The 19,496-nt window shown below is 37.3% G+C and overlaps 1 protein-coding gene across 1 annotated transcript; it reads right to left on the bottom strand.

Annotated features, from left to right (window-relative positions):
- Window positions 1–609: 609 nt before the first annotated feature.
- Window positions 610–15,542, bottom strand: lpar3 (lysophosphatidic acid receptor 3). The gene is made up of 3 exons (XM_055218466.2): window positions 15,450–15,542; window positions 12,684–13,443; window positions 610–2,266 (listed from the first exon to the last, which is right to left on the bottom strand). The coding sequence occupies exons 2-3, from the start codon at window positions 13,426–13,428 to the stop codon at window positions 1,935–1,937; spliced, it is 1,077 nt and encodes a 358-aa protein (XP_055074441.2). The 5' UTR covers window positions 13,429–13,443; window positions 15,450–15,542; the 3' UTR covers window positions 610–1,934.
- Window positions 15,543–19,496: the final 3,954 nt, after the last annotated feature.

The raw sequence follows: 19,496 nt of genomic DNA on the forward strand, positions 1-19,496 counted from the left end.
ACATTCAGATGGTAGACTCAGAATTTGGCGTAAACAGAATGAGAACATGGATCCATCATGCCTTGTTCCCACTGTGCAGGCTGGTGGTGATGGTGTAATGGTGTGGGGGATGTTTTCTTGGCACACTTTAGGCCCCTTAATGTCAATTGTGCATCGTTTAAATGTCACAGCCTACCTGAGCATTGTTTCTGACCATGTCCATCCCTTTATGACCACATGTACCCATCCTCTGATGGCTATTTCTAGCAGGATAATGCACCATGTCACAAAGCTTGAATCATTTCAAATTGTTTTCTTGAACATGACAATGAGTTCACTGTACTAAAATGGCCCCCAGATCTCAACCCAATAGAGCATCTTTGGGATGTGGTGGAACGGGAGCTTCCTGCCCTGGATGTGCATCCCGCAAATCTCCATCAACTGCAAGATGCTATCCTATCAATATGAGCCAACATTTTTAAAGAATGCTTTCAGCACCTTGTTGAATAAATGCCACGTAGACTTAAGGCAGTTCTGAAGGCGAAAGGGCGTCAAACACAGTATAAGTATGGTGTTCCTAATAATCCTTTAGGTGAGGTGTATAAAGAAAAAAATGTAATAATAAAGATAAAATTTTTTGCATTTTATTCAAACAAAACAATATATACAGTCAACTTTATTTACAAATTAATTTTGATTAATATATACACAACTTGAACACGTTACTGTGTTGAACACGTTATATAATCCTTTGAATAGGATTTTAGTTTCTGTCATATATATATATATATATAGTATATGTGACCCTCCCTTTGAAAACAAGGCCAACATCTCAACTATGAGATTTGGGGCATCTTTGAAATGACCTTACTCAGTCTGTATTAAAGATATTAAGCTTATATTAATGTTTTTTACACTATATATGATAATTTAGATGTATGTAGCAAACAGGAAATCACTAAAAATGATCTCCACCAGCATTTGATTGCAGGCACCCCTTAGTTATTTTGTTACCTACAGTATGCAATGAAATGCAGACATATTTAATTCTGGTAAATGGTTGGGCACGTTGCCAAACCCAAAAAAAGGTCCCTAGCTGTCACATGGGCGGTACACTTTGTACCTAAAGACTCAAGAGTTCATATTAGTAGCTAAAAAGTACATATTGGTACCAAAGAGTGCATATTAATACCTTAAAGATACATACTGGTACCAAATGTATACACGTCTCTATCTAAATGGTGCATATTAGGACCTTTTCAAAAGGTAAGTGTCCCGTAACAGCAAGGGACCAACACAAGAGCTACATGAACAGGGCATAACTAATCACATAATAGAAAGTACGACCACAAAATCAACATACTATATACACATCATCAATCTTAAAATCATTATTCTTACAAAAAAGAAATGCATGTACATTTTGAGGAGTTAATTCTATAGTTAACAAATCTCTCTCAAATGTATATTATTAACAGTATGTTACAAAAATCTTTACAGTGATATCCACATAACGTATGATCTACATATATAGTACATACATGATTTCTAAGTACAGTATACTTAAGAAGTAATCAACAGGTTCACAGATTACTTGTCTGTACTGCAAACTAATAAATGCAGTTCAGCATTCTTAAAAGAAAAATCACAATCTTTTAGCAATTTGATGTATTGTCGATAGTCGAATTACTGAGGTAAAACACAACCTTATAAGTCCGTTTCCGTCGAAACTAACCTGGTGGGTCGCACGCATGTTTTGACATGTTGTGCGTTGCTGTTTATGTGGGCAATCTGAATCTGGCATTTGTAACGTCCTGATCCCACACTACTCATTCTTCATACGTTTCGAAAATCTCCCAAATTTTTTGTACCATGATATTTGAGTATCAGTCATCTCTGAGAATATACTGCAAGACAATTTCATAGCAATCAAAACAAGTAAACTCCATCGGCCTTCAAGACTTTAGCATCTCCAGTGTGGACACTTGGCCGTCGTCTGTCGGGGTCTCCTTGAGGCTGCTGCTCGTCTCTCGCACCGAGTCGCGTTGGATGTTGGCTCTGGACGACCTCTGACGCCTCGTTCCTGTGCAATTGCAGCGCATCAGGTTCTTGATGGTGGTCCACATTTCCTCGTCTTTGTAAGAGTAGATGATCGGGTTCATGACAGAGTTGAGAACGGCGAGGAGGAGGAGGGAACGCTTGAACAACAGGATGTTACATTTTTCGCAGTTCAGTCCGTCCAGGAGAAGAACCACGAGCCCGGGGGTCCAGCAGATCACAAACGCTCCTAAAGAGACACAAATACACAGAGAGATAAATTAATGGCATTATTAATGGTGCTTTTGTAATATTAAGGCATTAGTATTACTATTCTACTGGTGAGATTGCGAATTGCAACCAAAAGCCCCTCCCCCAGTTTCAAAACCCATATGGTAGCTGCCACAGGACAAACATTTCGCTGTCTGAGACAACTTCGGGACGAAACGCGAACTATAAAACAGTTTGTCCGTTTAGGGCTACTGGAGAAACATGATGGCGACTTGCATGTAAGGGGACCCGCAGTGTATGGAGATAAAAAATGTCTCATTCTAAAATAATAAACACATAACAGTTCATTTTTTAAAGTCTTTATACACCACTGATAATATAGTTATGTATATTATATTGCATTTCTGTCAAGAGATCCTTCTAAAAGTCCCATATTGCACCTTTAACTGTTAAACTGCAGTATCTGTCTGTGTGCTTGTTTGTTTGCTTGTCTGTCTGTCTGTCTGTCTACCTTATCTGCTGAATGTGTTTGTCTATTCGCCTGTCTGTCTGTCTACCCACTTATGTAGCTGTTTATCTGTCTACTAGGATGTCTGTCTGTCTGCCTACTGTATCTGTCTGTGTGTTTGCTTGTCTGTCTATCTGTTCATGTATTTGTCTGTCTGTCTATCTGTCTATCTGTCTGTCTGTCTGTCTACCCACCTATGTATCTAGCTGTTTATCTGTCTGTCTGTATCTGTTGTATGTGTTTGTCTGTCTGTCTGTCTGTCTGTCTGTCTATTTATTTGTCTGTCTTTCTGTCTACCCACCTATGTATCTAGCCGTTTATCTGTCTACTGTGTCTGTCTGTCTATCTGTCTGTCTATCTGTCTGTCTGTCTGTCTGTCTGTCTATTGTATCTCTCTGTGTCTTTGTTTGTTTGTCTATCTATCTGTCTGTCTGTCTATTTATTTATTTGTTTGTCTGTCTGTCTACCCACTTATGTATCTAGCTGTTTATTTGTCTACTACGATGTCTGTCTGTCTGCCTACTGTATGTGTCTGTGTGTTTGTTTGTTTGTTTGTCTGTCTGTCTCTCTATCTGTTTGTTTATTTATTTGTCTGTCTGTCTACTGTATCTGTCTGTGTGATTTTTTGTTTGTTTTATTGTCAGTCTGTCTGTCTACTGTATCTGCTGCATGTGTTTGTCTATTCGTCGGTCTGTCTGTCTGTTTATTCACTTATGTATCTAGCTGTTTATCTGTCTACTACGGTGTCTCTGTCTGCCTACTGTATCTGTCTGTGTGTTTGCTTGTCTTTCTGTCTGTTCATTTATTTGTCTGTCTGTCTGTCTGTCTGTCTACCCACCTATGTATCTAGCTGTTTATCTGTCTGTCTGTCTGTCTGTCTACTGTATCTGTCGTATGTGTCTGTGTGTTTGTCTGTCTGTCTGTCTGTCTGTCTGTCTATTTATTTGTCTGTCTTTCTGTCTACCCACCTATGTATCTAGCCATTTATCTGTCTACTGTGTCTGTCTGTCTGTCTGTCTGTCTGTCTGCCTGTCTATTGTATCTCTCTGTGTCTTTGTTTGTTTGTCTATCTATCTGTCTGTCTATTTATTTATTTGTTTGTCTGTCTTTCTACCCACCTATGTATCTAGCTGTTTATCTGTCTACTACGGTGTCTGTCTGTCTGTCTGCCTACTGTATCTGTCTGTGTGTTTGCTTGTTTGTTTTTCTGTCTATCTGTTTGCTTGTTTATTTATTTGTCTGTCTGTCTACTGTATCTGTCTGTGTGCTTGTTTGTTTGCTTGTCTGTCTGTCTGTCTGTCTGTCTACCTTATCTGCTGAATGTGTTTGTCTATTCGTCTGTCTGTCTGTCCACCCACTTATGTATCTAGCTGTTTATCTGTCTACTAGGATGTCTGTCTGTCTGTCTGCCTACTGTATCTGTCTGTGTGTTTGCTTGTCTGTCTATCTGTTCATTTATTTGTCTGTCTGTCTGTCTGTCTGTCTGTCTACCCACCTATGTATCTAGCTGTTTATCTGTCTGTCTGTATCTGTTGTATGTGTTTGTATGTTTGTCTGTCTGTCTGTCTGTCTGTCTGTCTATTTATTTGTCTGTCTTTCTGTCTACCCACCTAAGTATCTAGCCGTTTATCTGTCTACTGTGTCTGTCTGTCTATCTGTATGTCTGTCTGTGTACTGTGTCTGTCTATCTGTCTGTCTGTCTGTCTGTCTGTCTGTCTGTCTGCCTGTCTATTGTATCTCTCTGTGTCTTTGTTTGTTTGTCTATCTATCTGTCTGTCTATTTATTTATTTGTTTGTTTGTCTGTCTACTCACTTATGTATCTAGCTGTTTATTTGTCTACTACGATGTCTGTCTGTCTGTCTGTCTGTCTACTGTATCTGTCTGTGTGTTTGTTTGTTTGTTTGTTTGTCTGTCTATCTGTTCATTTATTTGTCTGTATGTCTGTCTACCCACTTATGTATCTAGCTGTTTATCTGTCTACTACAGTGTCTGTCTGTCTGCCTACTGTATCTGTCTGTGTGTTTGTTTGTTTGTTTGTTTGTTTATTTATTTGTCTGTCTGTCTACTGTATCTGTCTGTGTCCTTGTTTGTTTGCTTGTCTGTCTGTCTGTCTGTCTACCCACCTATGTATCTAGTGTTTATTTGTCTACTGTGTCTGTATGTCTACTGTATTTATCTGTCTGTCTATCTGTTTACTGTATCTATTTGTCTGTCTGTCTGTCTACCATACCTATTGTATCTGTCATCTGTATCTACCATATGTCTCTAAGTCAATCTATCTCTGGTTCAGATGTAAGGAAAGTTCAAATTATTCTGAGAAAAAATTACAATATGTTAATTATTTTTTGTATTTAATTTTCTGTATCTAATTAAATAACATGAATAAATGTTAGGTGTGTCCAAACACATCGAAAATAAATACTGTATCAACCCACCTACATGTGAAAATATTTTTCAGGAAATGAAAACAGAGAAAGTTATCATTGGTTCCCACGGGCAATCAGATTGCACCATTTTTTATACATCATGAAAACCGGCTTAGCTGAACCTCAAAACACAACCTTTACCAAATAGCCTCTTCACTTTTTCCTGAAACAAACTTCTATTTCTCATGTCGTGTCCTCAAAGCACTTTCAGAGAATGCGTTTCTGTCCTGACATGTTCAAAACCACTTTTTTCAAGCCCTCATAGTGAATCACTGCATCAAAGCTGCTTTCAGTTGTACTTCCTCTTAATTCTTTCAAGTTAGCATGAAGTCCCGTCTGCACTGCAAAACAAGCTCGGACAAACAGGATGGATATCAGGTGTATGACATGTATCAGCACGTCCTTCAAAACTAAAAAAAATACACTGAACAATGACAAGCTTTTCTCTGCCTGTGCGATTTTTGTGTAGGTTCTTTCAATTGAACCGCATGCAACCTGTCATTTGAAAGTGTGATAAATGTTATTAAGTGGCTAAAGAAAGGCTTACTACTGGGGGAGCACATATATGGTAGAGGTTACATCGAAACCTCATCAAACGGGGGTTCCTCTGAGGTTCGCCATTGAAGTGAACACTCATACCCTTTAATTGTATTAAAAAAAACATCTGGAAGATTAAGGCATGCCATATTTGTTCAAGATGTTTTGTCTAGAATCCATGCATTTATGTATTTATTACACAACACACTTTAAAAAAAAAATGGTAAACCAGTGGTGGCCTTGTGCAGATCTCAAAATGACCAGAACTATTTTAAAATAAGACTCTCTGAAAATCGTTGAAAGTTTGATAAAATTGTAGAAAGGAATGGTCACCATGCTTGGGCTGAGGATGAAATGACATTTCATTTCAGAGTAAAGCGGCTAAGATTAAACTGTACTAGCGAGCGTAGTAATAATGTAACGTATAGAAGAGAGTTCAAAGTTAAGCCAATGTCAGCTGACTCCCTAGGGGTTAAAAAAACTCCTGGGAGGAAAAGTTTTGACTATTTTCACGCTCGATTTCACGCTTGAAGTTCAGATGCAAAACCCTCTAAGTGCGTCCGACATGTTTTCTTGTAAAACTGCATTTTTTAATCAGGCTCTTATGTTTCTGTTCAGTAATTTCTCTTTAATGGAAATGAAAAGGTTATTAGTCAGCTATTGAAATGCCTTATTGTCACTTTAGTCATTTAATTGGTATTTTAACAAATCTGACTCTTTCACTGCAAAATGCATGCAAGCATTTTTGGCAGACAAAACGTTGCAAAATCACTAAAGATGCAACTAGAAACAGTGCAAATGTTGTAAGTAAGAATGTACAAAGGATTTAGGTCCAAGTGCTAACAAAGGACACAATTTGAATGTGAAACACGGACGTTTTGTGCGCTGCAGTTCATCAAATGCATCTTCTGTGCACTTAGAGGGCTTTGCTGAAAAATCAAAGTGCGACCAACAAACCGGTATTTCAAAATGGTCTGAGGCAGGGATTAAGCAGATTAATCAAAGGTATTTGATGAACATATAATTTTGGTTTACAGGACAGGGATTAGCTTAAGCCAGGACTAGTCGTTAGTTTAATTAGGAAATATAACTAGTTTTAACAAACATGTCTTACTAAAAACATTACGTGTGTGCATTTTGAGGCAAAACAAGGAGCACTGGTGAATCTGTCAGTGCAAGTTGTTTTCAGTTTGGACAGCTCTTACATTTATTTTAGTCTAGGACTAGTCTAATCCCTGTCCGGGAAACCGCCTCATAATGCTTGCCGAGAGCATTTGGTAAAAGTCCCATGAAACGGAATTAGCGATTGTCTGACGTATGATGGTGACGTATATCAAAGTGAAATGGCTCCTGAAATTAAAAAGGTAGGGCTGGAATTCGTCCATCAAGAATTGATTGGATTGTTTGAAGTTGGGTGTTGTTGCTAATTGCTAATCGCTGCAATCTTTTTCCAGACTCTGCACACCTGCCATACCATATGACTGGAAGTAAAAAGAGATCGTTTTGAGGAGGGGAGGAGATTTGCGTTTTTGATTAAAGATTATGAGGGCATGTGAATTAAAAAAAATAAAATAAAGCTCACAGATAAAGGTACATTCACATTATAATAAATTTTGTCGCTGTGTGTCACTTGTCTCTTTCAACGAGGTCGTTAGGAGGCGTTTCTACATCTGGTTGGCATAAACAAATGAGTACCGTCCACTCCGGTAATTGACGAGAGACGGATGACGTAAACTCCACTGCTTCGCTTCCATTGGTAGTCGCTCCCGAAAATTGCTCATAATTTGCATAAGTTAAATTTTTCTCAACTTTGGCGCACGACTCGACAAGCCCCATCCAGTCGCCAATGGTCACTGTCGCTCGTGTTGCCGGAAGTTGCCAAGCTTCCATTGAAATGAATGAGATTTCTTCGCTCTGCTACTGCTAGTCCCTGCTAGTCTGAATTAGGCATGTGCCGGTATGAGATTTTGTAGGTATGATAACCTTAAGCAAAAATACCACGGTTTCACAGTGTTGCAGTATTGGCATTGCCACACTAAAATGTGTTATTTTCAAATGTCTGCATATACAAACAACTTTTCAACTGGACACAATACAGGACATGTATTCCAGGTAAAAATAAAACCTTAAATTAAAATATAATTTCAAAAATGTATAAAAATTATAAAATTTATTATTTAATGTAAACATCAAATCAATTACATGCCTTAATTTTTTAACTCATTTTGTGTAAACACAGCTTATACCTTGAAAACGTTATATACTGCAAAAAATTATTTTTTAAGAAAAAAAATTGTAGTATTTTTTGTCTTGTTTTCAATAAAAATATCTAAAAAAAAAAAAACAAGAAAATAAGTCTAGTTTTAGACGAAAAAAATCTGTAAGCAAAAAAATCTTGAAAAAAATTTTAAACACTAAATTCAAGAAAATTTTAAGAGAAATTTGCTTTCCCCATTGGCAGATTTTTTTGCTTGTTTTATGCACAAAATAACTTAAATTCGATATTTAAAAAAAAACTAGACTTATTTTCTTGGGTCCTTTTATTCATCAACAAAAAGCATCTTAAATTAAGAATTTTTAGATATTTTTACTAAAAAAACAAGACAAAAATACTAAGATTTTTTTTCTTCAAAATCATTTTTTTGCAGTGTATCATATAAAATCGTAGTGGTTGTGAAACCTTGACTCTTTAAAACCTCGGTATACCTTGAAACCGGTAACCGGCCCATGAATAGAGCTTTAGTCATTTGTAAAAATTACCACAATATTCCAAAACAAATGAAAGTTTTTAATTTTAATTTAATTTCTACTTTAATATCATTATCTCTTTTTGTCAGAGGGGACATTTAGCGGCTTTTGCATCTGAGGTGCTCAATTGTTGACCAGCTTCAAACTTACAGTCGATTGCATGCAAATAAACTTTTAGTAATCTTAGTTTAAGCAAAGAAACATTTTTTTATTTCTTTTCTTTGCAAATATTTACATAAAAGCTTTACTTTGCTTTCCGTGTCCAGCATTTTTTAAACAAAGAATTTCGAAGTCTCTTCAAAGAGTAGACGTGCTACGCATCTTCATTATGCAGAGTCTCTGAGACGTTACCTCTGCTTTCAAAACAGCAATCCCTTCCGGAAAACAAAGCCATGCTGTCTGGCCAAAACAGGATCTTCACACATGTGAACTATTGGCTTGAAAAGACACGCACTGTACTGTACAGTATATGTGAGGTTAAGGCAGCGAAGCCACAGGCCACTTACAGCGGTGGTTTGATTCAGATTCCAGTCAGTGTAAAGATCGACCTTGTGTGAGATAATTATACGGCCCTGAAGAAAGCATGCTGTGCTGGGAAACGGCCAGCTCCTCCACATCAACCCTATCTGTTAGACAAAGTTACTGTACTAATTCAAGTAACAACTTGCTTTTATCAAACTTTCATCTCAGCTTCCTAGAAATGACGTTGAAGAACTTTGTTACACTAAAAAAGAGTTTTTGGCACTGATTTATTGTAAGTGGTGGACCAGCAAATCCATGCTAAAAGAAGTCAACCATCATGGCCTTGTTGGTAAACCTGGTTGGCTGAATAGGTTTTGTTGGTTAAGACAGTTAGGAAGCAGGTTTGGACACAAACATCCAAATGCCCGTGTTTTTTAAAGGGTATATTGACTTCATATTCATATTTGATTCTTTATGTTGAATAGTATTGTGTTTTTATTACCATTATCTTTATAACATTTAGCCAATGCAAAAGTCGAACAGTGTTTGTGCGTCTCATTGTTTGTTAACCATTTAGTTGAACATGCCTTTTAACCCAGGCAGCTTATCTTGTCTAGTGAGACTCAATCGAGATCTCCAAATCGAATGAATTTACAAAAGGTACAAAACAAAAGCCCAGTTGTGTCTTAAATATGTTATTGTTTCTCCTAAACTGCAATGAGTTAAAGGATAATTCCGGTATTTAACACTTTGAGTCTCATTTCTGATTTGTTTTGGATAAACTACAATGATGGACACAGAAATTTTGACAATGGGTCGTGTCTTGACTTTTCGACTCATTTAGAAGCGTCTCTTGACTGCTTCAGAATGGAAGTCAATGGCCATGCACAAACATGTCATTAAAACAACACTTAACGTTCATTTTCAAAACTGTACTACTCACCGAGTGGTTCGTGGTGTTCGTTGATTATTAAAAACAAATATATTGGCGCAATGTATGATTTCAATCCGTGTTATTTGCTATAGTGGAACTATTTTTTCAGATACCTCACAACCGCGTATATACTTCCGCTCTATATTTGAGTCTGAAGCATGAATGAACGTAGTCCAACAAACTGTAATAAAACGGTAGCATACTTTCAAAATCAAGTTTATTTATAGCACTTACACCATCCAATATGTTTTTTTCATCAGCAGAACAATAAAGATGATATTTTGCAGAAACCCCAGTGCTCCGTCATGCAAGTCAACCGATCCGCACACTTTAAGAGCTAAAGCATATGTATCCAATGCAACAGTAATCCCCCATAACTCCGTGTGAAATATTGACGTCTTGTGAAGCAAATCACTCAGTTTTTGCAAGAAACTGAACGTTATTTACAACATTATTAGCGTGAATGCCAAAGCAGGAAGCGCGTTTTCCGTTTGAGACGATCTCTTCCACTGGTGTGCGTTTGGTGGCTGTTGGCTATGGATGTTGGTCTCTCTGCGCCACCTATAGAGCGGGAGCGTGAAGCGCACTTCCTGCTTGGCCAAAGCTCTTTATTAACCCTGTAAAATATTTATATATATATTCGAATCTCAAAACTGAAAATCGAATGTCAACCCACGGAACGAATATTCTGGTCCAGCCCTACAAATATGGGAAAAAATTATTCTGAGAGAAACCGAGCGAAAAAACAACAACCACATGTAAACAGTCCCTTTTCTGTTTCCCGGCGGCGGAGTGATATATCAGCGAGCAAACAGTCTTCCAGAGAAGTCAATGGAATTTTACAAAATGCCAAATAAAACACGACAGAAACTGTATTTCGCTACACAACTTGTTTTTAATCATCAACGAACACCACAAACCACTCGGTGAGTAGCACAGTTTTGAAAATGAACGTTAAGTGTTGTTTTAATGACATGTTTGTGCATGGCCATTGACTTCCATTCTGAAGCAGTCAAGAGATGCTTCTAAACGAGTCAAAAACTCAAGACACGACCCATTGTCAAAATTTCTGTGTCCATCACTGTAGTTCATCCAAAACGAACCAGAAATGAGACTCAAAGTGTTAAATACCGGAATTATCCTTTAAGCAAGTCTCCCTTAAAGGAAAACAACACTGTTTTTCAATATTTTACTATGTTCTTACCCCAAATTAGATGAATTAATACATGCCTATCTTTATTCAATGCGTCCACTTAATCTTTGTACAGCGCGCCGTGAATGAACCAGCATTTAGCCTAGCCCCATTCACTCCCCAGGATCCAAACAGGGATGAATTCAGAAGCCACCAAACACCTCCATGCCTTCCCCATTCAAAGACTGTTACATGAGTAGTTACACGAGTGGCACAAAATAAAACGTGACGATTTTTAGGGGACAAAAATGAGAACCATTGTATGGCGGAAGAGCACTTAGTTTGCAGCACTTCTACCTTGAAGCGCAGCAACATAATCACTCCTGACTACTCCCCCTCTCGCTCAAACTTCTGTCAATATTACTGCACTCAAGGTCGAAGTGCTGCAAACTAATGGGGCATACACATAAAACGTGGGTTAAACAATTTGCGCGAGAAGATTACATACAAAGTCAATGCAAAGACGCGATCAGACGCGTCCTCACGCGGGGCAATGCGAATGACGCGAATTGGGCGTCACGATTGCCGCGAAAACACGCACTATTCGCCTCAAACGCGCCTTCGCGCAAGTTGAAAATATTCAACTCAATCGAAAAATTGGAATGACACAAAGTTAAATCCCGCGAGTAATCTAGAGCGAGCAACGTGATGCTACGCGTTTGGTGTGGACGTAGCATTAGTGCTCTTTTGCCATACAATATAGTTCTCATGTTTTATCTGCTTAAAAAAACTGCACGTTTTATTTTGTGCCACCGTACTTACTCATGTAACTCCTTGTGTAACATTTTTAAATAGGGAAAACATGGAAGTGTTTGGTGGCTTCTAAATTCATCCCTGTTTGGATCCTAAGGAATGAATGGGGCTACGCTAAATGCTAACACATTCACGACGCGCTGTACAAAGATTAAGTGCACGCATTGGAAAAAGATAGGTATGTATTCATTCATCTAAGTTGAGGTAAGAACATAGTAAAATATTGAAAAATGGTGGTGTTTTCCTTTAACTCTTTCCCTGCCACGGAGCTTCTCATTGGTATTTCCTCAATTAGGTTTAATATCCCACGCTTGATTCTTGTTTTCAGGATCAGGTGTTTATCACACAACGTATACAACAATAAGTTTAATCAAGTCTACCCTTAACAGGATCTGTGATCACATCCCTTCAATCTAAATATTTACTATGTCTATGTAACAAAGTCACAGCAATATTTACTCACACTTGCCCCAACCGACTGTTTTTGGGTGGGTGACAAGTTTGGCAAGAAACTGAGATTATGTGTCATATTTTTGTGAACTGAATCTACAGATTTAGCATTCTGGGTGTCTTTATCATGCTTCAAGTATAAGGTGTGGACTTTGGACAGGGTTATAGTGGCTCTGGGAAAACTATAAAACAACTTATCCTGTAATCGCCATTGAACTTCGACTGAGGAGTCACGATTCCCTTGAGGGTTAATACCTCACGTTGACTGATACGTATCACGGTCTGGAATGCGTGTGGGGGTTCGACGTGCCGATTTCAACGCATGGTTTGCTAAGCAACTTGACCTTGCATTCCATAAGACCCAATCTACCAAATCTGATAAATAGATCACTTACTCAAAATGACATACAGTAAACAATACTAACCTAGTACGGTCATCACAGTTTTGATCAGTTTGATCGGCGTCCTCCTGCGATTAATAGATCCAGAGGTATGCGCCTTCATAACAGCCGTTTTCCTCATCACATAAATGTATATCCTTATGTATATGCCCACCATGATGAGAAAAAGCACCAAGTTGGACACAGACCAGAAGATCAGGTAGCTCCGGCTAAAGATGGGAGCCAGCTTGGAGCACAGGTCCAGACTACAGATACAGTTCCAGCCCAAACTAGGCACCGCACCCATGAATATAGAGATAGCCCAGACCAAGGCGATCAGGAGGGTCACCCTACGCTTGGTGAGGTTACTGTGAACCTTGCAGTTCATCACAGAGATGTAGCGCTCGAGGGCGATCACCAGAAGGTTAGACAGGGACGCCGACAGGCTCGTGTCCAGGAGACCCTGCCGAAAAAAGTAGGCCTGCACCGACAGCTCACGAGATTTTGTTCCCGTGTTGAACATGAGATACACGTAAGCGATGCCAGCCAGAAAATCCGAGGCGGCGAGGTTGGAGAGGAGATAGTAGAACGGGTAGTGAAACCGCCGGTTTGTGACCACCGATGCGATGACCATGGCATTAGCCACTAAGATGAAGCAACAGCATATAGATCCAGCAACCTGAACCAGGATGAGTTGCGTCCTGTCCCAGTCGTCTGAGCTGGTTATGTTGCTATTGTTGTAGAAGAAGCCCATGGGCTTGTCATAGTAGCAACTGTTGTTCCTGGCCATCTTCGGACAATATTACTGTAAGTAAAGAGGAAACAAATGAGGATATAAAAAACTTTGATTGATATGAAAAGCTGATTTTAAAGACATCTATATTTTGCTAATACGTTAAACTGTACCTGGGACTTGAACTTGAAGGATAAGTATTATTAATACGAGTTGCATGTATTTGTTTAAATATTATGTATGCAAGTTGCCTTTGCGTGCTGTTCAGTTGTTAAAGAAGTCTAAACTTTGCAGTAAAACGGAAAAGTGATTGTTTATTTTAAGTTTGTTAAATTGTTTGTCAAAGTTTGTTATTGTTTGTTAAACGTATACAATACAAAGGTTGTGTATTTTGACTGCTACTTTCATCCATTTTATGATTCATTTACTTCGTTAGAATCATATCATGTAATTCATTAGTAGTCATTTTTCTAAAAATACACTCAGCATGATGGAAAAATAAGACATGAGGTCAATGTATTTCCTCTCTATCAATAGAAAATGTGGTTAACACCTAGTCATGCATAAAAAAATAAACTACTGTCGTATACCGTGAAACAAGCATCATTTTGAAAAATACCTTGATATCAATTTTAGGTCATACCGCCCAGCACTACTTGATGGGTACTTGCTTTTGCCCGATCTCATGAACCATCTTTCTGTTTACTTCTTGTCATCATAGTGCTCCTACATGCACTATTTTTACACATTACGAGCATTTTTACAACCAGCAAATTTGTATTTCTCATTCCCTTTACAAAGACATCAATAAAATCATGCTACTGTACATGTGTAAACATACAATCCATCTGTCGCACGTACTGCATAATTAATGACGAAAATTTATTATTTTCATGCATTTTGACAGCAAACTTGCATTTAACCCTCCTGTTATGTTTAACTTTAATAGTTTAATCTATGCTAAATAACTTTAAACTTAAAATAAAATTCTAGGAAAAAAGCATAACTTTTTTCTTTCTTTATATGCACAAATTGTAAATTTAATAGATTCATTTTTATGAAAAAGTATCTTTTGTAGCACATGAATTTAGTGTATATATTTTAAAAAAAATAAAGTAGTAATGAAAATAATATATTTATAACAGTTTTACGCACAATAATAGTAAAAAAAACACTCAGTAGATCACCTCAGTAGATGTACCTATATATACTTGGCAAAAACTTTTATCCAAAGTGACTAAAAGTAACTTCAAGTCAAAAAGTATCAAGGAAAAGTCATAAAGTAGTTTTAAAAATACAATTAGCATATTTTCTCAATCTGACCCCAAACATAATAGGAGGGTTAACTTGCAGCTGATTTTGTGTGCGCACACACGACGCGCGCTCGCGCACGGACACAGCCGGTCATTCAGCACGAGTACAATAACAAAAATGACACCCTCGTTGGGGGCTGAGCACATATTAAAATCATTCCTGCGGCCAAGTCTGGCGACAGAGAACATGATGTGATTACTGCTGGCACAAATAAGTCGGAATACGCACGGGATAATTACAAACTACAGGCAAAACTACTGAAGTAATGTTGGTTTTAACAAAAATAAGGATATAAAGCTCACGGCAATAGTGATCCAAAGTGTAAAACATCTAGAATTATCTATATTTGCGCGTTTTTATGATGCACCGTGATGATGATGTGAAGAAGTCTACTCCTGTACATCAGGAACCGACTTTTAAAAAGTATAATTAAAAGGCCTATAATACGCATTAATGCAGTTTTATAGTAGACTACATAAACTAAAGTACAATTACATATTAATACACGAGTTGCATGTCCATCGGAAGGACCGCGCGTGTGAGGTTTTGGCTTCTAAAGGTGGGCTACATGCGAGAAAAAAAAAAGTGCCGGACTTAATTGATTCAAATTTAAAGATACCAATGTGATCTCTAAACGCCCACTGGCGCTGTGTGCCCCCTGTTCAAACTGAATAAAAGTTAACCATGAGTAACTTTTCTAAGGAATGTTTAAAAACCTGCGCAAATACATGCAGTACAATGTTCAGTTAAATGAAAACACCTACCAGTAACAAAAACTCGTCAGGTCCTCGGTGTAATCTCCATTAGTGATGTGGAGTTTCGCTTCAGTCTGGTGCGACTGACAAAGTATCAGCTGAAGGCTTATCTTGAGTTTGAGGGCGGAGAAACGAGAGGTGTGTACGACTACATGCGAAGCTGCGCAGACCGTTCGGCATATAATATCAACGTATCGCGAGGAGAGTTAAAAAGCTGCGCTCTCGCGGGACTTTTACGTCATACACGGAATAGTCTGCACAGAGCCGCATGAAAACGAACATAGCATGTGGAATATAGCATTGTGTATGTGCGCGCATACACACATACACAATCTGGTCTACACCCTTACATAAATGAACCATGTTTTTTAATATAGTATCGACGTTTAAAGATAAATTGATTTCCATTTATGCTACAAATATTATAGTTAAACTAGGCTACAGTGGGAAATTTGTGGTTAACCTATTGTTATTTTTCGTAAGGACAAAAAAGTCCTAGTGGGAATCAAGTGAACAAAACGTTTTGTGTGTCGGTATGAATAAGTGACGCGTTGCACCGGGACGCTTTAAACGCGCTATTGCGTAACATCGCGTAGGAAGGTAGCGCCTCAAAACGTATCGATGGTATATTTGATGGGTCTCTTTAAACGATAGGCTGACTCATTTATGCTATTAAGATGGGTACACGTCGTGTACTTTAAATACAGGAAGACTTATAATGTATAAGCTTTTTAATATCAAATAAAATATTGAAATTATAGTTTTTATATTAATGTGTACATATAAATTAAATGTATACCTTTTGGACACATTTTTTTAACTATAATATTTATAGTAAAATTATTGTAACCACGTACATTATTTACCATTCTCACTATGAGAATGTCACTGGTTATTTGAGCAGTCATCCTCATCTCAGAACAAAAAGTCCAATTTGACACATTCTGAAAAAGAGGCTCTTGACAAATTGTGTCGAAATAAAGATATCGTAATTAAACCTGCAGATAAAGGAGAAAATTCATCCTACTATCAAGTTTTACCATCAGATCCAACAGCCCAGTTTCAGAGAGATGACAGCCTATAGTATCTGGTAACAAAAGTCTCACTGAACCACTCTCAAATTTTGTTGATTTTGTTCTGAGACCATTAGTCACGTCCCTTCCTAGTTATCTTAGAGATACAGCAGATTTCCTCCAGTGTTTATCAACTATTCATAATGTTGAACAGGATGTAATACTTGCTACTATGGATGTGACTTCACTACTAACATTTCACATCATGAAGGTCTATTGGACTTAAAACATTTCCTTGATTCACGTGTTGAAGATGATGGCCTTCCGTCCAAATTCATAATTGAAATGGCTGAAATGGTTCTCATCAAAATGTATTTCTTATTTAAAAAACAGTATTATTTACAGATTGAGGGCACGGCCATGGGGGCTGCTATGGTGCCCGACTATGCCAATTTATATCTTGTTTTTTTTTTTTTTTTGGAGGAGGATAAATGTGTTTTCAATAACAATCCTTTTTTTAATATAATATCATTTTGTTTAAGAGGTACATTGATGATTGTTTTGTCATTTACGAAGGCTCTACAAGTGTTTTTGAAACATTTGTTCTATACATGAATTGTTTAAGACCATCGATTAAATTTACTCATGAGGTTGGAACCACAAATGTCAGTTTTTGGATACTTGTATATCAATTGTTGATAAACAAATCGTTTCCTCTCTTTATAGAAAAGACACAGCTAAGAATAGTCTCCTCCATGCTACCAGTGCCCATCCTACTCTTTTAAAACGTGGGTTACTCTATAGTCCATTTTTGGGACTTCATCGTATTTGCTCTGGGAGGGAGGATTTTGATGCTAAAGCCCACATAGATTTTGGGTCACGTGGTTGTCCCAATAAATGGCTTGATACTGCACTTGAGAAAGTTTGTAGTTTACAGCAACTTGTAAATAAAAGAATAGCTATTCTTGTGTTTTTAAAATCCACACACACACACCACACCACACACACACACACACACACACACAATATGTTTTTATTATGGATTTATACTCCATGTAACTCAATGTACAAGTCAGAAATTAAGCTTTGTTTTTGGTTAATAATGCCACATGGTGATCAACAGTAAAAATTACAAATTTGACCTCTTAGCAAAAAGAAAAAACACCAACATTCAAAAATGCATGATAAAAAGTTGTCATAGCTCTGCAATCAAAAAATATGGTTATTATGGAAGTCAATGTGGCAAAAACAGCCACTAACAATAAATGAGGGAGAAAAAAAACTGATGCTACACAAAAACTAAAAATGCTTCAAAGCCAATGTTTTTACCAATCTTTGACATGTCCAAGACTGTGAAAAAGGTAAACAAAAATCCATATTACAATCACTTTTTATATTGAAAATCTGTCATTTTGTGTGTTTTTTCCCCAAATCAGTGACACCACTTATAAACTTGCCAATTAAAGAGTTAAAATCATGGAATTTTTGTGAAGATTTGGTAGTTTTGATTAGTACTGAGGTTGATTAACAGATTTATGAAAAAAAAATTGGAAAAAATATATTCATCTGATACATTTTATAGCCGTTGAATTTAGTGGATGTTTTTTGCCCACGGTATATCATTGAGTTTTTAAAAAAATTCAAAGCATTTTCTTAATTTCGTAAATATAAGATTTGTCACCAAAAATCATTCAATTTGATAAAACAGCGAAAAAGTTGTGGCCAAATTAAGAGTAAAAAAACCCTCTAGTGGATGAAAACATCCCCAACAACACATAAGGGTTAAAGGATGTAAATTTTCTTAAAAAAAAATCCAGATAATTTACTCACCACCATGTCATCCAAAATGTTGATGTCTTTCTTTGTTCAGTCCAGAAGAAATTATGTTTTTTGAGGAAAACATTTCAGGATTTTTCTAATTTTAATGGACTTTAATGGACCCCAAAACGTAACAGTTTTAATGCAGTTTAAAATTGCAGTTTCAAAGCACTTTAAACGATCCCAAACGAGGCATAAGGGTCTTATCTAGCGAAACGATTGTCATTTTTGACAAGAAAAATAAAAAATATGCACTTTCAAACGACAACTTTTCGTCTATCTCCGGTCCTCTGACGCGCCAGTGCGACCTTACGTAATTGTGTAATGCAGTGGAAAGGTCACGTGTTACATATATGAAACGTACATTTGCGGACCATTTTAAACAATAAACTGACACAAAGACATTAATTAGTATCATTCAACATACAACAATGTTGGTACGGTCCTCTTTCTCCACACTTGTAAACACAGAGGCGTAGTTTTGATTCGTCATCCGTGACCTCTTGACGTGATGAAGTATTGCGTGAGGTCGCGCTTGCGCGTCACAGGACCGGAAATAGACGAGAAGTTGTGGTTTAAAACTGCAGCTTTTTTATTTCGTGTCAAAAATGGCAATCGTTTCGCTAGATAAGACCCTTATGCCTCGCTTGGGATCGTTTAGTCTTTTAAAACTCTGTTTAAAAAAATGTTAAGTGTTGGGGTCCATTAAAGTTCATTAAAATGACGAAAATCCTGGACTGTTTTCCTCAAAAAACATAATTTCTTCTCGAAAGAACAAAGAAAGACGTCAACTTGTCTTGCTTGTTGCATATTGAGCACTGAAGATAGCAATCTGCTGAAATGTTTGCTCATGTTTCTCTGGTTTAATTTTTTTTTTTTTTTTGCACTATGCACTTTAACACATTTTGTACTTTTTAGACCTTCTTAGTTTTTTTGGATTCAGTGTGCGGTCAGAAATTGTCTGGCCCATTCTCACTAGCAATCGTAGTTCAACCATGAGGACATTTAAGGTAAAACAAATGGTAATCAATCTACCAAAAAACACTGGCTAAACACAAGGGTAAATCTAACACCAACAGAACTAAAACATTAAGTTTTAGCTCAAAATATCACACAGATAATTTATTATATCATGTTAAAAATGCCACTTTGTAAGCATGAGCAAAAATGTGCCGTTTTTGGGTGTGTCCTTTAAAATGCAAATGAGCTGAACTCTGCACTAAAA

Source organism: Misgurnus anguillicaudatus, chromosome 23 (assembly GCF_027580225.2).
Source record: "Misgurnus anguillicaudatus chromosome 23, ASM2758022v2, whole genome shotgun sequence".
Taxonomy (NCBI): Eukaryota; Metazoa; Chordata; class Actinopteri; order Cypriniformes; family Cobitidae; genus Misgurnus; species Misgurnus anguillicaudatus.